The sequence below is a fragment of the Protopterus annectens genome, chromosome 14.part0, assembly GCF_019279795.1.
Source record: "Protopterus annectens isolate FY-2018-M chromosome 14.part0, PAN1.0, whole genome shotgun sequence".
Taxonomy (NCBI): domain Eukaryota; kingdom Metazoa; phylum Chordata; order Ceratodontiformes; family Protopteridae; genus Protopterus; species Protopterus annectens.
The window spans coordinates 932,087,363-932,104,858 of record NC_056748.1 but is presented as its reverse complement, the minus strand read 5'-3'; the positions used below and the strand labels follow the sequence as shown (position 1 = coordinate 932,104,858).

The 17,496-nt window shown below is 39.4% G+C and overlaps 1 protein-coding gene across 2 annotated transcripts in view; it reads left to right on the top strand.

Annotated features, from left to right (window-relative positions):
* ERLIN1 (ER lipid raft associated 1) overlaps positions 1-17,496 on the top strand; it is a 610,419-nt gene that overhangs the window by 499,571 nt on the left and 93,352 nt on the right. For both annotated transcript variants that reach the window (XM_044056735.1, XM_044056736.1), the window contains exon 10: positions 14,054-14,143. In XM_044056735.1, coding sequence (XP_043912670.1) covers positions 14,054-14,143 — 90 coding nt within the window. The remainder of the gene's footprint in view (positions 1-14,053; positions 14,144-17,496) is intronic.

Sequence of the window (17,496 nt, the reverse complement as noted above, 5' to 3'; positions counted from 1 at the left end):
GATGGAGGAAGATGATGGTTAGTAGGGGAGCACCATACATTAGTGAAGGTAGTAAGTAGGAAGTGGTGAGGTTCTGTCTTGTTGAGGGGGAGAGGAAGTGGGAGTTTCTGTACAGCATGCCAACTTTCTGATTTTTTTTTAATATTTAGCTGAATATGGGTATCAAATTTTAGGTGTTCGTCAATTGTAACTCCAAGAAGTTGAGCAATAGGTACAACTTCAGTAGTGGAGTTGGCATGGCTCGTAATGTTGAAAGAGGTTTTGTCTAGGGGGAGAGATTTTGAGGGAGAGAATAGTAGGATCTTTGATTTCTTGGCATTTAAAGAGAGGTAATTTTGAAACGTCCAGTTCTCAGTAGTTGAGAAGGCAGTTTGAGTTTTTGTTTGGAGTTCAGGGAGGTTTGATGCAGAGCAAGCTAAAGTTGAGTCATGTGCATATTGTACAATCTTAGTGTTAGGGATGGCTGCGTGGAAATCATTAATGAAGATATTGAAGAGCATAGGGCCAGTGTATCCCTGGGGTACACCGGTTGGGGTGGGAAGGAAGGCTGATGTGCCAATCTTCCATTTTACTGCCCGAGACCTGTTAGAGAGGTAGCTGCTGAACCAAGTGTTGGTGTTTTGTGAGAGGTTAAGATTGGAAAGGTGGTGAAGAAGGTGAGTATGGGAGACTATCGAAAGCCTTGGAGGAGTCCAGGAGGACTGTGGATACAAGTTCTCCCGAGTCACGGGCATGGTTTACGATGTCTAGAAAAGAGAGAAGAGCTCTTTTTGTGCTATGGCCAGGACAGAACTCATGTTGTGTTGGGGTGAGGAGTTGGTTATCTCTAAGGAATGGCAGGAGCTACAGGTGGATGCATTTCTCAAGAAATGTTGAGATAGTGGAGAGAATCGCTATGGGTCAGAAGTTGGAGATATTATTTTTGCCTCCTTTATGGAGGGGTAGGATAAAGGTTGCACGCCACAGTTTGGGGACATATGATTCATGTATGGATCTGTTGATGAATATGCTAATGGGGAAGGCAATGCTGTCTGCTACAATTTTTAGAAAGAGTGAGAGGATGTTGTCAGGGTCATTGTAGCAGGGCTTAAGCTTAGTGAGACTTTTTTTATATATGAGGTGGGGATGGGTTTGAGATGGAATATGAGAGAGGAGAGTTAGGTTGGAAGGTTGGGCAGAGAGTTTGAGTTGGGGGAGGTGGTGGTGTTTTGGAATGTTTTGGTGAGTTCTGCTATAGAGTTAGTAAAGAAGGAGTTGAACAGAGTAGCTATTTCTGGGTCAGATTTACTAGTGTCAGGACAAGGGTTGTTTTTGGTGCCTGGGTTGAGAAGAGAGTTGATGGATTTCCAGAATTGTTTGGAGTTTGAGGAATGATTAGACTAGAGTTTGGTACAGTATGCTTTTTTGTCTTATATAATTTGTTTTTTGGCTAAGTTGCAGAGTTGTTTATATTTAAGAAGAGTGTCAGGGTGCCTATAACGATGGAAGAGTTTCCAGGTCTTGTCCCTTTGTTGCATGAGTGTTTTGGTATCTTTAGTAAGCCAAGGGGCAGAATTGGTTTTTATAGGTTTTATTCTTGGAGGGGCTTGGGAGTTAAGGGTGTCTAAGAAGGTTGAGTTGAAGAATTCAACAGCACTGTCCAGAGGAAGAGTTTTTAGAGTGTCCCAATTTATCAGTTTGAGAGAATTGGAGAAAGTTGTGGGGTTAAAGATTTTGAGATTCTGAATATGGATATATTGGTGAAGGAGAGGAGAGGGGGTTGCTCTACGGATGAAGGCTGGCAAGTGATCACTGATGGAGTTCGGTAAGGTGCCAATGTGAGAGATTTTGTTTGGGTGGGAGACAAAGATCCAGTCCAGTATGGAGCCTGGGGGGTTATTTTTATTGGGTCTGGTTATAGCATTTGTGAGTTGAGTGAAATTACATAGATTGATTGAAATGGTGGGATTATTGGCAGTGATTTTGTTCCAGTTAATGTTTACATCTCCTAGGATGTATGTCTCAAGCTTGATATTATATGAGGCCCATAGAAGAATTTCCTTAAATGTATTAATATTGTTGCCAGGAGGGATATAGAGGGCTATAACACAAATGATTTTCTGGTTATTTAGTTTGAGATTTCCTATGACTAGTTCAGCATTGTTGAACTGAGGAATAGGATTCTGGTAAGGAGTGATGGAGAGTAAGCTAGAGTGGAGTAAGGCTACTCCTCCTCCCTTCTTTTTTAGGCGGTCATGTCTAAGAGCTTGAAACCCTGGGGGTAGTATTTCATAGTCTGAAATGTTGGGTTTTAGCCATGTCTCAGAGACAGCTGCTATGTCAGGTTGGGTATGGGATAGCCAAGCGTGGAAGTGGGCTAATTTGTTTCTTAGACTCTGGGCATTGATGGTCAAGATCTTGAAGGTATTTAGGGTTGGTAGTGTGGGTAGTAATGGGGGGGATGGATTGCTGCTGGTACTATGTCCTGGGTTGGGATGTATGTCTCCTGCTAGGCATAGGCAGTCAAAGTGGAATGATGGCAGGGGTTTGGATTTACTCCTAGAGTTTTGAAGGAGGTACAATAATGCTTTGGGAATATGATGTTTCATTGAGGAGGATAGGAGTTTTAGTTTGAAGCAGAGAAGTGGGTTTGGATGAACTAGAGAGTAGGATATAGTGTGAAAATGAGATGTGGCAGGGTGATGCGTGTTAGCGGTGATGATGGGGTGAAGAGGGGATAGGAAAGAAGGGGGTAGTTTGTAAGAGGAATAGGAGGTAGCATGGTATAGAGGTATTAGGAGTAGTAGGCTAAGGGAAGGGATGAGAAGGGTTTGAAAAGGCATGGTGTGGTTTAGGTATAATTGAATAGTTGGGGGTTAGGTGTTCAGGATGTAGTGGGATGTAGGTGAAGTGTGAGAGTGTAGGAGGGAGGTGTATAGAAGTGTATCTAGAGCTTTAAGGTTTGGGATGGGGAGGGGTGAGAAGGTTTTGGAGGATGGGAGGGGAGGGGATAGTGAGGAGATGAGAGTGGATTGGGTGAGACAAGGCGGTGGAAACTTATGGCTAGAATAAGTATAGGAGCACTGGGAGTGAGTGGGAATTGGGGGTAAGGGAGCAGGTAGAGCCAGGAGAAGGAAGAAGGCAAGACTGAGAAGAACAATTAGTGGTTAGATAGGTAAGCAAGTTATGGAGAATGAAGCACTTGTTTACTATAGTTGTTGATAGGTAAGAACAGAGAGGGTCACAAAGATTATAGGCTAAAGGCAGGGTAATAATGGACCTTTTAGAAAGGATTCAGCATTTGTTTAACTTGGGGGATAAAGTGAAGAATATGCATTATGTATATGCTGCCACCTAATGGGCATGCAGTAAATAACAGGAGCACTTCGAGCAGTGTATGCAGTAAATAACAGGAGCACTTCGAGCAGTGTAGAGAAAGTTAAAAAAAATAAATTAAGTAAAAAATAGTGGGGTAAGTGAAGTCCGCGGTAGGCTGCTAGCGATGGTGCGCAGGGCTAAATAATACAACAGTGAAAGGTAAGAATATCTTTCCCATTAGGATACGTACACTTTTGGCCAATTCTTAGGACAGGCAAAGAAAATTGAGAAAAGTGGAGTATCCCTGCTTGGAGGTTTTTTCTCTGCCAAGTAGCCATGTATGTCTTGGAATGGTGGGAGGCTTCAGGTTAGGTTATACACTGAAGGCAAAACTTTTGGCCAATTCGTAGGACAGGCAAAGAAAGTTGAGAGAACAGTGGAGGATCCCTGCTTGGGGGTTCTTTTCTCTGTCAGGAAGCCAGGTATGTCTTAGAATGGTGGGAGGCTTCAGGTTAGGTTATACACTGCAGGCAAAACTTTTGGTCAATTCTTAGGACAGGCAAAGAAAGTTGAGAGAACAGTGGAGGGTCCCTGCTTGGAGGTTCTTTTCTCTGTCAAGAAGCCAGGTATGTCTTGGAATGGTGGAAGGCTTCAGGTTAGGTTATACACTGAAGGCAAAACTTTTGGCCAATTCTTAGGACAGGCAAAGAAAGTTGAGAAAACAGTGGAGGATCCCTGCTTGGACTTTTACGTAGTCTGACAGTAGTGCCACCCTGGCATCTGCCACAGATCCCTTCCCTGCTGTCCCAGCAGGAGGGCCAGATTTTGCATCCTCGGCTGCAAACCCTGAACCTAGCAGCCTGGCTCATCCCCTGAATACATCACCAGCAACCCTCAGCAAACAGGTGCTGAATGTCATCCTTGAGGCCAGGAGGCCTAGCACTAGGAAGTTATGTTCAGAAAAGTAGAAAGGAAACTGTTCTGTGCCAGTCTCAGGGAAAGGAGACAACCGTCCACGTTACCTCAAATCCTTGATTATCTAGTAGAACTGCTCCACAAAAGCCTATCCTTCTCTGCAATTAAGGTTCATGCCTCTACCATTTCAGCTCATTACAATACTGAGCCACCCCTTTTCTCCCACTCTCTGGTCAAGCAGTTCCTAAGAGGAGCTAACAATTAAGACCCCCCCCCCAGGAGAGTGCCCACTCCAGTCTGGGACCTTTACTTTATACTAGAGAAGCTCACGCTTCCCCCCTTTGAACTTGCTGCTACAGCAGAGTTAAACTTCCTCTCTTGGAAAACAGCCTTACTTCTAGCCATCACTTCAGCAAGAACAGTGTCTGAGTTGCAGGCCCTTATGCCTTGTGGGAACCCATCATTATCTTCCATGCGGACAGGATTTCCCTCAGGACTAACCCATCATTTATGCCCAAGGTGCTATCTAGTGTGGCTTTAGTTCTACCTTGACAGGACTAAACCTTTCAGAATATCTGACCAGCTGCTACGTGCAAAGGGTAAAGCCATTTCAAAGCAAACCATCTCCAAATGGCTATCACACTGCATCCATTTCTGCTACAAACACCATGAAAAACCTACCCCACAAAGGATCAGTACCCATTCCACTACTACCTCAACCTCTACAGCATTTCTCAGGGGAAGCTGCAACATGGAGTTCTGTACACACCTTCACCAAGCATTTCCACTTGCCTATCTTTTCTAAATCCAGAGCTGGATTTGCTACAGCAATCTTACAAGGCCTGCTAGCCAGCCCTAATACTTCTTGACTGCCTCCACCCTTCCTCAGCTTTGGGAATCTACCCAAGTGTGATGATTGCAACAGTGAAACACAAAGGACATAGTACAGTTGTGTACACTTACCATAAATGTAGATGTTCGAGTGTATTCACTGTTGCAGTCCTGGTTACCCTCCCTCCAGCCCCCTGACTTTTCTATACATTCTACCTATCTTCTTTTTGGCCTTATTTTATGACAATGGTGTTTACTTTTTCCTGGAGGTATTCCACGCCATGTGATTGCTTTCTGTTTTGGGGGCTCCTGACATCTGGTGCAAGAAAAACTGATGTGATGGCGTTGGCTGCATGTTTTATACCCCTGACGACCTGACATCATGGAAGAAGCAACAGCATCCGATGTAGAAATCCCAAGACTCTGGTATTCGGGCCGACTGATGGCTACCTTCAGGCAGATAACCCCAGGTGTGATGACTGCAACAGTGACTACACTTGAACATCTGCATTTATGCTAAATGTACACAACTGTACTTTCTATGGCATTTGCACTGTTTGCATTTTAGTAATTGAATGGCATGAAATGTTACTTAAAACGAACAGACTGAAAGACAGTAGTATATGCATGTAAAATCAGTGCAGTGACAGGAGCTTTAGGAAGAAAGAGGCCTACATGATGTAACTTTTTGCAGACGCGTACTGCATTGTGGGATACCTAGAGGCAGACTAAAAATCAGAATTACTTCAAGATGCCAGACCCCATGTGGTCAGACTCAGAAGTTATGTATAAAAATATTTAAAAATCTGTAAATAGTCCCAGAGTGGTGTTAAAATGTAGGAAACACCAAACCATGATGAAATAAACATGTTTTTTTGAGTCTGTGGGTGCGGTTCTCCTTTAACTTATTTTTGATGAGCACTTGTGACATCAGATTAAGAGGTAGCTTCAGAGTCTAGTAGCATACTCAGAGTGTGAGTGTTCTGTTTCTTAATAATTAGTCTTTGGTCTAGAAGCATCTTTCTCTAGTTCATGCTGCATCCAACTGGAGTACTTATTCCAATCTTACCATTGTTTTACATGTATTGCATAACAAAAACAGATTGTCAGTTTGTAAATGCAGATTAAACTGTTCACTGCATGACACAAAACAGTACAAGGAAGGTGAAAACATTTTTTTAAGTACTGATTATAGAGGCAGGAAGGCTTTTTGATGCTGATATGGAAACCAAACAAGTTAGCACTTTGGCTCTGAAAAGAGGTGCATGGTGAGTACATATTAAGCAAATGCATAGTGCTTACATTATATAATGAGTCGCTAAACTAAAATGACAGGGAACTCTGTAGGGTAAATTGTAGAAATTTGTGAAAAAGCTGAGAATAAGTAAAATGTATGTATTATTTAAAGAACACAAAGAGATGAGATAGTGATTATTAGTAAAGTGGATCGTGGATGGATAATTTGATACAGTGACAGTGAAGGGGCTGCACACTAATCCTGTTATTTACAAGAGTGAAGATGAAAAGCCACATATACTGAATCCAAAGTACATTGGGTACGATTGAGGAAACAAGCATTTTCATAGAAGAGAATCTTCTTAAAATGCATCCTAAGCTATAAGCTGGGTAAGGTGATATGGCTTGGGAGGTTTCACTTATAAAGTTTTAAAGATACAGACAATTAACAGCTCCTTAAACTACAATTTTAAATTTACGTAAAGAGGTTAAGGTACTTGAAGACTAGAGGAAGACCATTTTTTTCACCAGAATTTGGAATAAATTAAGGGCAGCAAACTGCTGATTTGGTAAAAGTCCACTGGTAGAGGAAAAATAATGTAATTGCTTCTGAAAGTTAGAATTGTTGAAAATAAGACACAGAGCAGCATGAATTCATAGAGGAAAGCTGATGTGTAATAAGTTTAGTTCGACTTCTGACTAGGTGACCGTACTGGCAGATGAAGGAAGGGCTCTGAAAGTTGCTTAATTACAAATTGTGGTTAGGCATGTAACACAGTGCATATAGAAAACAAGCAAACAACATAGTGTTCATTCAATTCGGTTCCCAGTGGTGGTAGTCTGCATGAAATAACTACATATAGAGCATTCCAAAAAAAGGAGCCCAGTTTGGGAGAATTTGTCTGAATGGATACTGCTGAGTTTAGTATTGGATGATTTTCTTGTATGATAATCCAGAGAGGCGAGATTGATGTATTGTTTTATTTACTAATGTTTTTGTTAACCATATTAACAGTGTTGAGCCAGACTTATTTCCAGAGGCCTTCTCATCAGTAAAAAATATGTATGTTAGAGTATATATTCAAATAAACATGAGTCATTTTGCACTGACTAAAAGCGTAAATCTTACAGTTGTGGTAGTTAATGAAACATGACAGCAGTGAGATTAGTGAAGAATTACCGAATAGCTGGGTAACTACAGCAGAGCTAGTAAGAGAGATGGCTAGAAAGATGCTTGGTGTGACATCTGGAAAGAGGAAGGAGGACAAGGAGACCTGGTGGTGGAATGAAGAAGTACAGGAGAGTATACAGAGAAAGAGGTTGGTGAAGAAGTGGGATTGTCAGAGAGATGAAGAAAGTAGACGAGTATAAGGAGAATGAGGTGCATGGCAAAAAGAGAGGCTAAGGATAAGGCATATGAAGAGTTGTATAAAAGGTTGGACACTAAGGAGGGAGAAAAGGACCTGTACCGATTGGCTAGACAGAGGGACCGAGCTACTAAAGATGTGCAGCAGGTAAGGGTGATAAAGGATAATGAGGGTAACGTACTCTCAAGCGAGGGGAGTGTGTTGAGCAGATAGAAAGAGTACTTTGAGGGGCTGATGAATGAAGAGAATGAGAGGGAGAGAAGGTTGGATGATGTACAGATAGTGAATCATGAAGTGCAGTGGATTAGCAAGGAGGAAGTAAGGATAGCTATGAAGAGGATGAAGAACGGAAAGGCTGTTGGTCCAGATGACATACCTGTGGAATCATGAAGGTGTTTAGGTGAAATGGCAGTGGAGTTTTTAACTAGATTGTTTAATGAAATCTTGGAAAGTGAGAGGATGCCTGAGGAATGGAGAAAAAGTGTTTTGGTACCGATTTTTAAGAATAAGGGTGATGTGCAGAGCTGCAGTAACTATAGAGGGATTAAATTGATCAGTCACAGCATGAAGTTATGAGAAAGAGTAGTGGAAGCTAGGTTAAGAAGGGAGGTGATGGTTAGTGATCAGCAGTATGGTTTCATGCCAGGAAAGAGCACTACAGATGCAATGTTTGCTCTGAGAGTGTTGATGGAGAAGTACAGAGAAGGTCAGAAGGAGTTGCATTGCGTCTTTGTGGATTTAGAGAAAGCATATGACAGGGTGCCTAGAGAGGAGTTGTGGTATTGTTTGAGGAAGTCGGGAGTGTCAGAGAAGTATGTAAGAGTGGTACAGGATATGTATGAGGGTAGTGTGACAGCGGTGAGGTCTGCGGTGGGAGTGACGGATGCGTTTAAGGTGGAGGTGGGATTACATCAAGGATCAGCTCTGAGCCCTTTCTTATTTGCAGTGGTGATGGACAGGTTGACAGACAAGATCAGACAGGAGTCCCCGTGGACTATGATGTTTATAGATGACATTGTGATCTGTAGTGAGAGTAGGGAACCAGGTGGAGGAGACCCTGGAGAGGTGGAGATATGCTCTAGAGCGAAGAGGAATGAAGGTCAGCAGGACTAAGAATATATGTGTGTGAATGAGAGAGAGGATAGAGGAATGGTGAGGATGCAGGGAGTAGAGGTGGCGAAGGTGGATGAGTTTAAATACTTGGGATCAACAGTTCAGAGTAATGATGATTGTGGAAGAGAGGTGAAGAAGAGAGTACAGGCAGGATGGAGTGGGTGGAGAAGAGTGTCAGGAGGGATTTGTGACAGACGATTACCAGTAAGAGTGAAAGGGAAGGTCTACAAGAGGGTAGTGAGACCAGCTATGTTATATGGGTTGGAGACAGTGTCATTAACAAAAAGTCAGGAGTCAGAACTTGATGTGGCAGAGTTGAAGATGTTAAGATTTGCACTGGGTGTGATGAGGATGGACAGGATTAGGAATAAGTATATTAGAGGGTCAGCCCAGGTTGGAAGGTTTGGAGACAAAGCCAGAGAGGCAAGATTACGTTGGTTTGGACATGTGTTCAGGAGGGATGCAGTGTATATTGAGAAAAAGATGCTAAGGATAAAGTTGCCAGGTAACAGGAAAAGAGGAAGGCCTAAGATAAGTTTTATGGATGTGGTGAGAGAGGACATGCAGGTGGTTGGTATGACAGAGCATGATGCAGAGGACAGGAAGAAATGGAAACAGCTGATCTGCTGTGGTGACCCCTAACGGGAGCAGCCGAAAGAAGAAGTACAGTACTGCCAATATTAATATGGCACAGACATAAATATTTCTATCACTTTAGATCCAGAGGGCAAGGTAAGGTTAAAGGATCAACAAATCCATGAATAGGGTTTGGATTCTTGCAGAGGATGCACATAAGAGCTAAAGGAAACAAAAGCAGACTTTCCTACTCAACTTACTAACAGGAAGTCTGACCTCAGCGAGACCAATATATCTAATAATCTTGATCCTAGACAGGCAGAATAATAGGTTGAATTGTGTAAACCATAGTTATGCTGTTTTTATAACCTGGAATGAAAGATGATGAAGTAAAGTGGATAAAAGATGTGGCAGCCATGATTATGGCATTAATAATCACAAAAATAAAAAAGCATCAGTATATTTTAAGAAACTCTTAAGTGAATATGTCAAAAAGGGACTTGTGGAATTAAGGTAACATTGCTTTATTATATGATGATAAAGTTTTCAGTAAATCCAGAAGCCTGTGTAAGTCTACCATGTGTTTGTCAAAATAGTTATCTTAATTGTCTTCTGTCGTGGTGACAAAACAGTGAGACCGGTACAAATGATAACTTAAGAGCTGAAGTTGCAAACAGATGTGCAAAATGAAAGTGCCTGACCAATTAAAAGAGAGGCAAAAGCAAAGTCCAGTGCAGGTTACTGTGAAGTGATACTGAGCAAGATCTATAAAAATGACTGTACAGCTCAAGGATCTGAAATGGAATTAAACTAGCTTGTGACATCCCTCCTCTGGGCCAGTAATCAAGGAGCCTGAATCCTCACCACTGACACTGGAATGGGAGTTTCCCTTGGAACAAAAATTGATACGCACAGTATTTCCAGATTCAGCTCTCTGCAGCAAGCACAGTTTCCTTTAAGAGCACACAGGGAACATGCTCATTCCAGGGGCTGGGTTTCCCTCTCTCTCCAGGTCCCCAATAAGACACGGCTGTAGAGCTGAGTCCTCAGCCGAGTGTTCCAAGCCAAATCCTGCACCATCCTATCTGTGAAGCCAGTATTCTGTGTCCCTACACCAAGTAGCTCACACACACACACACATACACACACACATCTAGTATTAAACCATCATTTCAGTGCTGGCTTACAGAATGACATCACATACATCTGGTCATCTGACTCCGGTTCCCACACTACCCCATTTGCTAGAAACTGAACCATAATTTAGCACATATGTGTTACCATACACACAGATAGAGCTTTGCTGAGATGTGTTATAGCATCTGGAAGCTTTAAAACTATTTCAAAACTTCCACCCTTCCAGGGTAGCAATTAGTTCATCCCTAAGGACAGTAGTGCAGGATTCCTAGTCCTGGTTTTCATAGACATTTTGTCTCTGGCTGCAGAACTGTAAGATACAGTCTTTATGGCCTAAATCAGGTAATTTAATTTCAGACTTTTTTTCAAAGTTAGCTGGACTGAGATTTACTACTTCTCTTCCAGCATCCTCTGTTACATTATATTGATTTCAACAGTTACAATGCAGTCTGACATACAGGTGTATTTCTTTCTTATCCAGCAGGACCCACAGTTGGTACATTTTTAACACAAGTAGCTTTACAAATATATTTTCAACATAAGCATCTGTACAAGTCAGTTTGATAAACATTTGACATAATTCTTTACAAAACTCCAGTTAGCTATGCTGGCATACATTACACATCCACTGCCCTACTTCTGTTGGCATAGCTGGCAGTACCTCACATAATCACAGTAGCAACAACAGAACACTGCACAAATGAGTCTGTTTAAAAGCTGAGAAAGTCATGTTAGATTAGTTGACAGGAAATCCAAATAGTACATAGAAGAAATAAAGTATATGAAGACAATGTGCTGCAATTGGATGGACATGGAGAAGGTTAGAAACTTGGAAACACAAGGAGAATAAACTTCCTTTGTTGGGTCAGAATTAAATTAGAAAGTCAAAAAAAGCAACAGCTGTAGTCCTTGTCATTCTGAAATTAACAAAATCAAGTACACATCAGAAGATGTTACTAGATGTCATGTCAAAGATATCACCTTAAAGGGAAGAGTGAATGGACTGGTTATTCCTCGAGTCTTCTTGACGCCACTTGATATGGTAATCTTACTGATTTATGATGATAAAGGTGTTTGAAAGCTCAATCAGTGTGTGCCCCAAGGTTTGTCCAGCAAGTGTCTGTATGCCATTTTCTGGATTACTTGATGATGTAATGAACCTGTCAAATTTACAAGTGAAAAACCAGCTACTGATGCAAGTATTGGTGATGTTAATGGTTCTAGCTGTCCCACATATGCTCACTTGTCCAAGCTTTCTGTTAATGGGCTGTCAAACATACTGAGATTAAAAAAGATTGAGAAATTGTATGTCCCGTCAAATTAAGTCTTTAAGACTGTAGGGTGGAGAAAGTTGTACTGGTGCAGCTTGAAGTTATTCTCAGAATTTACAAGGTGAGGAAATTGTAGAAGTTTTTAGAGATATCATTATCATTATATTATGTAATGGAAACAGGGTGGTGTATGAAAAGTAGGTACTGCCTTACTCCCCATTGCAGGGAATATCCTTATTTGTGTTCTGCTAAACAACCTTCGCATTGCTGAAAATATCCTGCCAGGATCCCAGATTTAGACCATTAAGCAAGACAATAGCCATGATCATCATTACCAGATGGATCCAAAAAAAAAAAAAAAACTAGGATCGTTAAAACTGTGAGTATCCTTCACTGACCTAAAAATATCTTTTACACTATCATTCATGGTGCCCCATGAAAAATGTTTTTTTTGGATTTGGCTGCTGTACCCTACTTGATTAAGGTCCTGAGGCTTCAGTGTGGTTAGGTAACCTTCAGTTGCTGTCTGCAGCAGTTCAGAGATGGGCAAATTATAATCTGAAAATTGTAGTTGCACAAGGGTGCAGCATCACTCCCATGCTTGTTTCCTGTCTCTGTATCAGTCATCGTAAGTCTTATCTGATTACCTTCCATTTGGATTTGATATAAAATACATAATTTGAGGTATGCTGGTAGGGCTAGGTATTTGAGTTCAAAAGCCCATTTCTAAGCATCTGTGTTTGATGTCCTAACATGGCAATAATGTGATAATTCTGTTCTTGTATACATCAACTGATTTCTAAGCAGCTCCTCCACACGTCTGCACAAGCTTACTGTAGTGTGGAACAGGATGTTTTATCGGGTTCCTATCGCATGATCGAAAATTGTAAACGACGAATGCGTATTGAGCGAACCTGATTGGTCGAAACATCGCGCTCATAACATAGAAATTGCCGTAGGGAATATTTTCCCTTTACTTCAATGCAGTGCGATCTCAGAGTAGGAATATTTAAGTAGTGGGGGTGTGGGGGGTGCAGGGGATCTTGCCCCCCTGCCTACAGCGTTTAGGTAAGTATAGTTTTTTTATTTTTTTTTTATTATATTTTCGAAATTTCAAACTTCTCATACGATGTCAACCATATAGTGTTCGATGTTTTAAACTTTCGAAAATATAATATTGACCCTGTTTTATCATGTTACTTTAGTCATTGCAGATTCCAACCAAAACTCACCAAAGAACCGACCCTAGAGACAGCTAGGTAACTTATCCCAAAGTGGTAGCCATCTTTTCATAAGAAGAGACTAAAGATTTTCTTCATATTCCAGTGTGGTAGTGCCTCCTTTATGAAACCGTCTTGGTACTTTTGCTAGCTGTGATCTTTAAAAGGAAACATAAATGGAAAAGGAGGTATAGAAAATAGTCTTGTTATCGGGCCTTCCTTTCTTTATGGAAATGAAGATTTGTGTGATTTAGTGTTGTGTAATGTGCTGTGAGATGTTCCAATAGTCATATCTCCAGGGACCTGTCTACAGCAAGGGGGAGGATCACCAAACTGACATCAACCAACATCAATGGCTTGGACCCTGTTTAGATGTTGGACTTGCCTGTTGATTGGCCAGAGATCCTGTATGTTGTAGAGTTATAAACATATTTCAGGAAAACTGATATAGATTCGGAAGCTATGAGATGTGGGCCATTAATCAATCTCACTGATACCATATCTTCCATAAAACAGCAGTTTGCAAAGAAATAGATTAAAGCTGTTACATTGGAATGGGGAAGGAAACAAACCATTAGGCTGTTATCCTTCATAGAATGATCAGCAGTTTCTTTGGAGGCCAGGATTACATTGACTAGTTCCTGGGACCATCGCTGAACCATGGTAGATGTAATCCTTGAATTGAGGGACTGCTGATAGTAGTGGTGCTAAGAACTGCATTATGTAAATTATAGAAATATTAGGCCCTCAGAGTCCCTTTCATGTGAGGTTCAAATATCTCAAACTGCACTCTAAGAGAATTAGTGGTACTAAAATACATTTACCTTTGTAATTAACATCAGTGAGTTTATTGTTGAAGTTTGGTCTGAAGTATTCTCTTTCATTTTTATGATGGAACTATGGTTAGCATTAAAATTACATAGGTTCATAGCATTAGTATTTTCTCTTATAGCTAAGGTAAACTGAGCAATCTTTAATTAGCTTATTTAGATAAAGTTTAAAGAATGTTTGTACTTAGTCTGTTACAATATCATGTCATGTTGTATTACTACAAAGTCTAATAAACTTTTTGACATTTCTTTTATTATAGAGGCAGAGAAAATTGCACAAGTGGCTGAAATTCATTATCAACAGAAGGTTATGGAAAAGGAAACTGAGAAAAAGATTTCTGAAATAGAAGGTAGGTAACTTTCTCATTACCACCCGTTTTGTAATATTTTTGATGTAGTATATTTCTGAAAGATTTGGAGATAGTATGTCCTTCAGAGTAGCTGTGACACTTGGTATTCCACTTCAGTTAAATGTTGTGGTACAAACAGCTAATGGGAGAATTGAAGAACAAATTAATGGTTTTCTAAAAATATTCCCAGAATTCTGTACCTCATGTAGGACACAAAGTTCCTTGATGAGGCTGATTTGCAATAGTTTCTTATCAGCTGAAAGATGAATAATAATAATCCTATTTGGATGCAGTCCCTTTTCGGGAGTGACCCAACCCTGGGGTGATATCTGGTTAAATGACTTGCTTAAAGTCACAAAGTAGGCAAAAATTCAGGTCTGCGGGAATCAAACCCTGTACCACAGGAATTACAACAATCTTAACCTCTGCACCAACTGCCAGGTAAACATCTATTGATTCGTAGGGAGGTACTAAGCTAGCCCCTTAATTGCCATTTTAAGCCTAGCAAGTTTCCCCCTTTCAAAGGGTAGAATCAAACCCATACCTAGAATCTGTGAGGAAAACATCTTAACCATTATACCAACATAGTAATCCAAACTGATTTCCTGCTAAACTGGTCTGTCTGTAGTGCATTTTTTTACTTTGTTTCGTGCTTTTTGTTAAGAGCAGGGTTTTTCATGTACAGATAAATGGTGTTTCATTTATGCATGTATTTTAGAAAGCAGAAACAAAGAATCTTCCACTGAATGTTGACCTTGCTGAAATAACAGTTTGTCAAGGGAAGATTGCAGAGAGTACTTATCTTCTTTTCCCAAGGAAAGAATCAAGAGATAAGTTAAGCTAAAAACAAGACGTAGCCTGAGGGTCAAGGATTTAGGGGGTGGATATAGTCAATAGAGGAAAATTACTGTAAAAGAGAATATAATTTTGCTGTGTTCAGGATAGCAGAGCAGTTAAGGTTAGTAAGTTCAATCGACCTGTTACTTCAGAGATGTCTAACACTCGAGCATGAGTACAGAAAACAGGTCATCTAGAGACTGTCAGTGTAGGTTGTTCAAGACAATCAGAATGATGTACAGCAACTTGAATTGTTTACCAGAACTGTTAATGAAAACAGTATTTTGAATATTATGAACATCTAATAAAACCTTATTAAATGAACTACAGTGTTTCAGCTAATTAACGTAAAGTATTGCATGTACTGCATTTTGAAATCTTACACTTTTCTTTCTGTGCCCATAGTTTCCATGTATTCTGACAGCAAGAACACTTTTTCATAGTCTTACCTGCACCAGGCATGATTACATTTTATAGAAACGTAGGTACAATCCTAGGCGAGTGACCACAAGACAGTAAGATGTGTATCCATGTACATCTTTAAGTCGATGTATGTTGATGTGCTTGCCACCTTTTACAAACACTTAATAGTGCTCACCTATAGCATTGTACAGGGCTGTGCAAAGTATGCAGGCTATATATTTTTGATTATCCATCGAGTTATCAAGGTTTACCTGAAAGGTAGCCAAAGTAGTACTTTTCCTGACCTGTTGTAGTAGTTTAAGTTTTTATGTAGGCTAAGAATAAGTTGAGTTAGTAACCTACCCCACCAGTGACTCTTGTTTAGTTGTTGCTGGTGCTGTTCTAAATTTAGAACCCTGGTGTGTGTCTGTCGAGCCACTGTTTTTTTTTTTTTGAAGAAGAAGAAGTAGGTCAAATAGGATTGAGCCTTTGCTATAAAAATACAAAATATAATTAATTAATAAATAAGTAAAGCATATAACATGTGTATGTTATATGCATGTGTGTGTTTGCACATATGTACATGTATAGCCATGTGTGTGTGTATATATATGTGTGTGTGTGTGTGTGTGTGTATATATATATATATATATATATATATATATGTGTGTATATATATATATATATATATATATATATGTGTATATGTGTATATATATATATATATATATATATATATATGTGTGTGTATATGTATATATATATATATATATATATATATATATATATATATATATATATATATATATATATCCCAAAAGTAATGGTGCACGTGTTAGCAGGGGTGCTCCGGTTCATAAACACAACACCAAGAAAAAATATACCAGCACTCGACCCAGCAAAGCTTTCAGTAGTGAAATGCCTAACACAGGCAAAGAAATGAGTTCGGAGACACTTTTAAGTGAGCTAATATAGCTGTATATTTTTTTACTTGTTACACCATCTCTCAACAGTGGAACTAATGAAAAAAACACAGACCGGTATCCGGTTTCGCCCTCTGGCGTCCTCAGTGTGTAATAACATTCCATCTCTCTTCAGTTAAATACACAAACATATTAAAGCTGCAGTAACCATTGTGACACAATATGTTATAAATAAATCAAAAATTTAATTTATATACACAAAAATATGCATATACCTAAATATATTAAATAACCTCTGTAACCAGCGCACATATATTAAATATAAGTGTTATATATTTTTTATCTTATTATACCACATATCTCTATGTACATAATACAATCAACTTAAAACATCCCACAACAAAATAATTTATGAAGAGTGCAGTATAGGCACCCACCTAATTCATTCCCAATATCCATTTAATGCAGGTATATATATATATATATATATATATATATATATATATATATATATATATATATGTGTGTGTGTGTGTATATATATATATATATATATATATATATATATATATATATGTATAGATACATTTTATATATATATATATATATATATATATATATATGTATATATACGCACACATACATGTTTTTATATATATATATATATATCTATAGACAGATACATATATATATATATATATATATATATATATATATATATATATATGCATAAAATGTGTGTGTGTGTGTGTGTGTGCATCTTACATTTTGCCTTCATTTACTTTATGTAATGACACTGTTAAATGTGCGTGCTTCCAGTCATAAACTCAATTCTGCAACTCTGGAGTCTGTTGAACCATCTCCGGAACGATTACCATATAGGAAAAAAAAAAGAAAAGATCATGTTAGCATGCTTTTGGTAAGGTCTAACAAGGGTAGGCACCAAGTACTTTTGTTTGTTTGGCTTGTAATCTTCAAGTGTGGGCAAAATTAATAATTTCGGATCATGTCAAAGAGCAGTTGGAGAAGGCCAGTTAACTTAAGTCTGGGTTAGAATTCTGGGACTGGTGTGTCACTTATTTTTCACAAGGTTCCAGATTTGTGCAGTATTGATTTATTTATTTATTTTCCATTTGTGTACCGGGTTAGTCCAACTGGACACAAGGTGACCGTTTTCAACAGAGGCCTGGG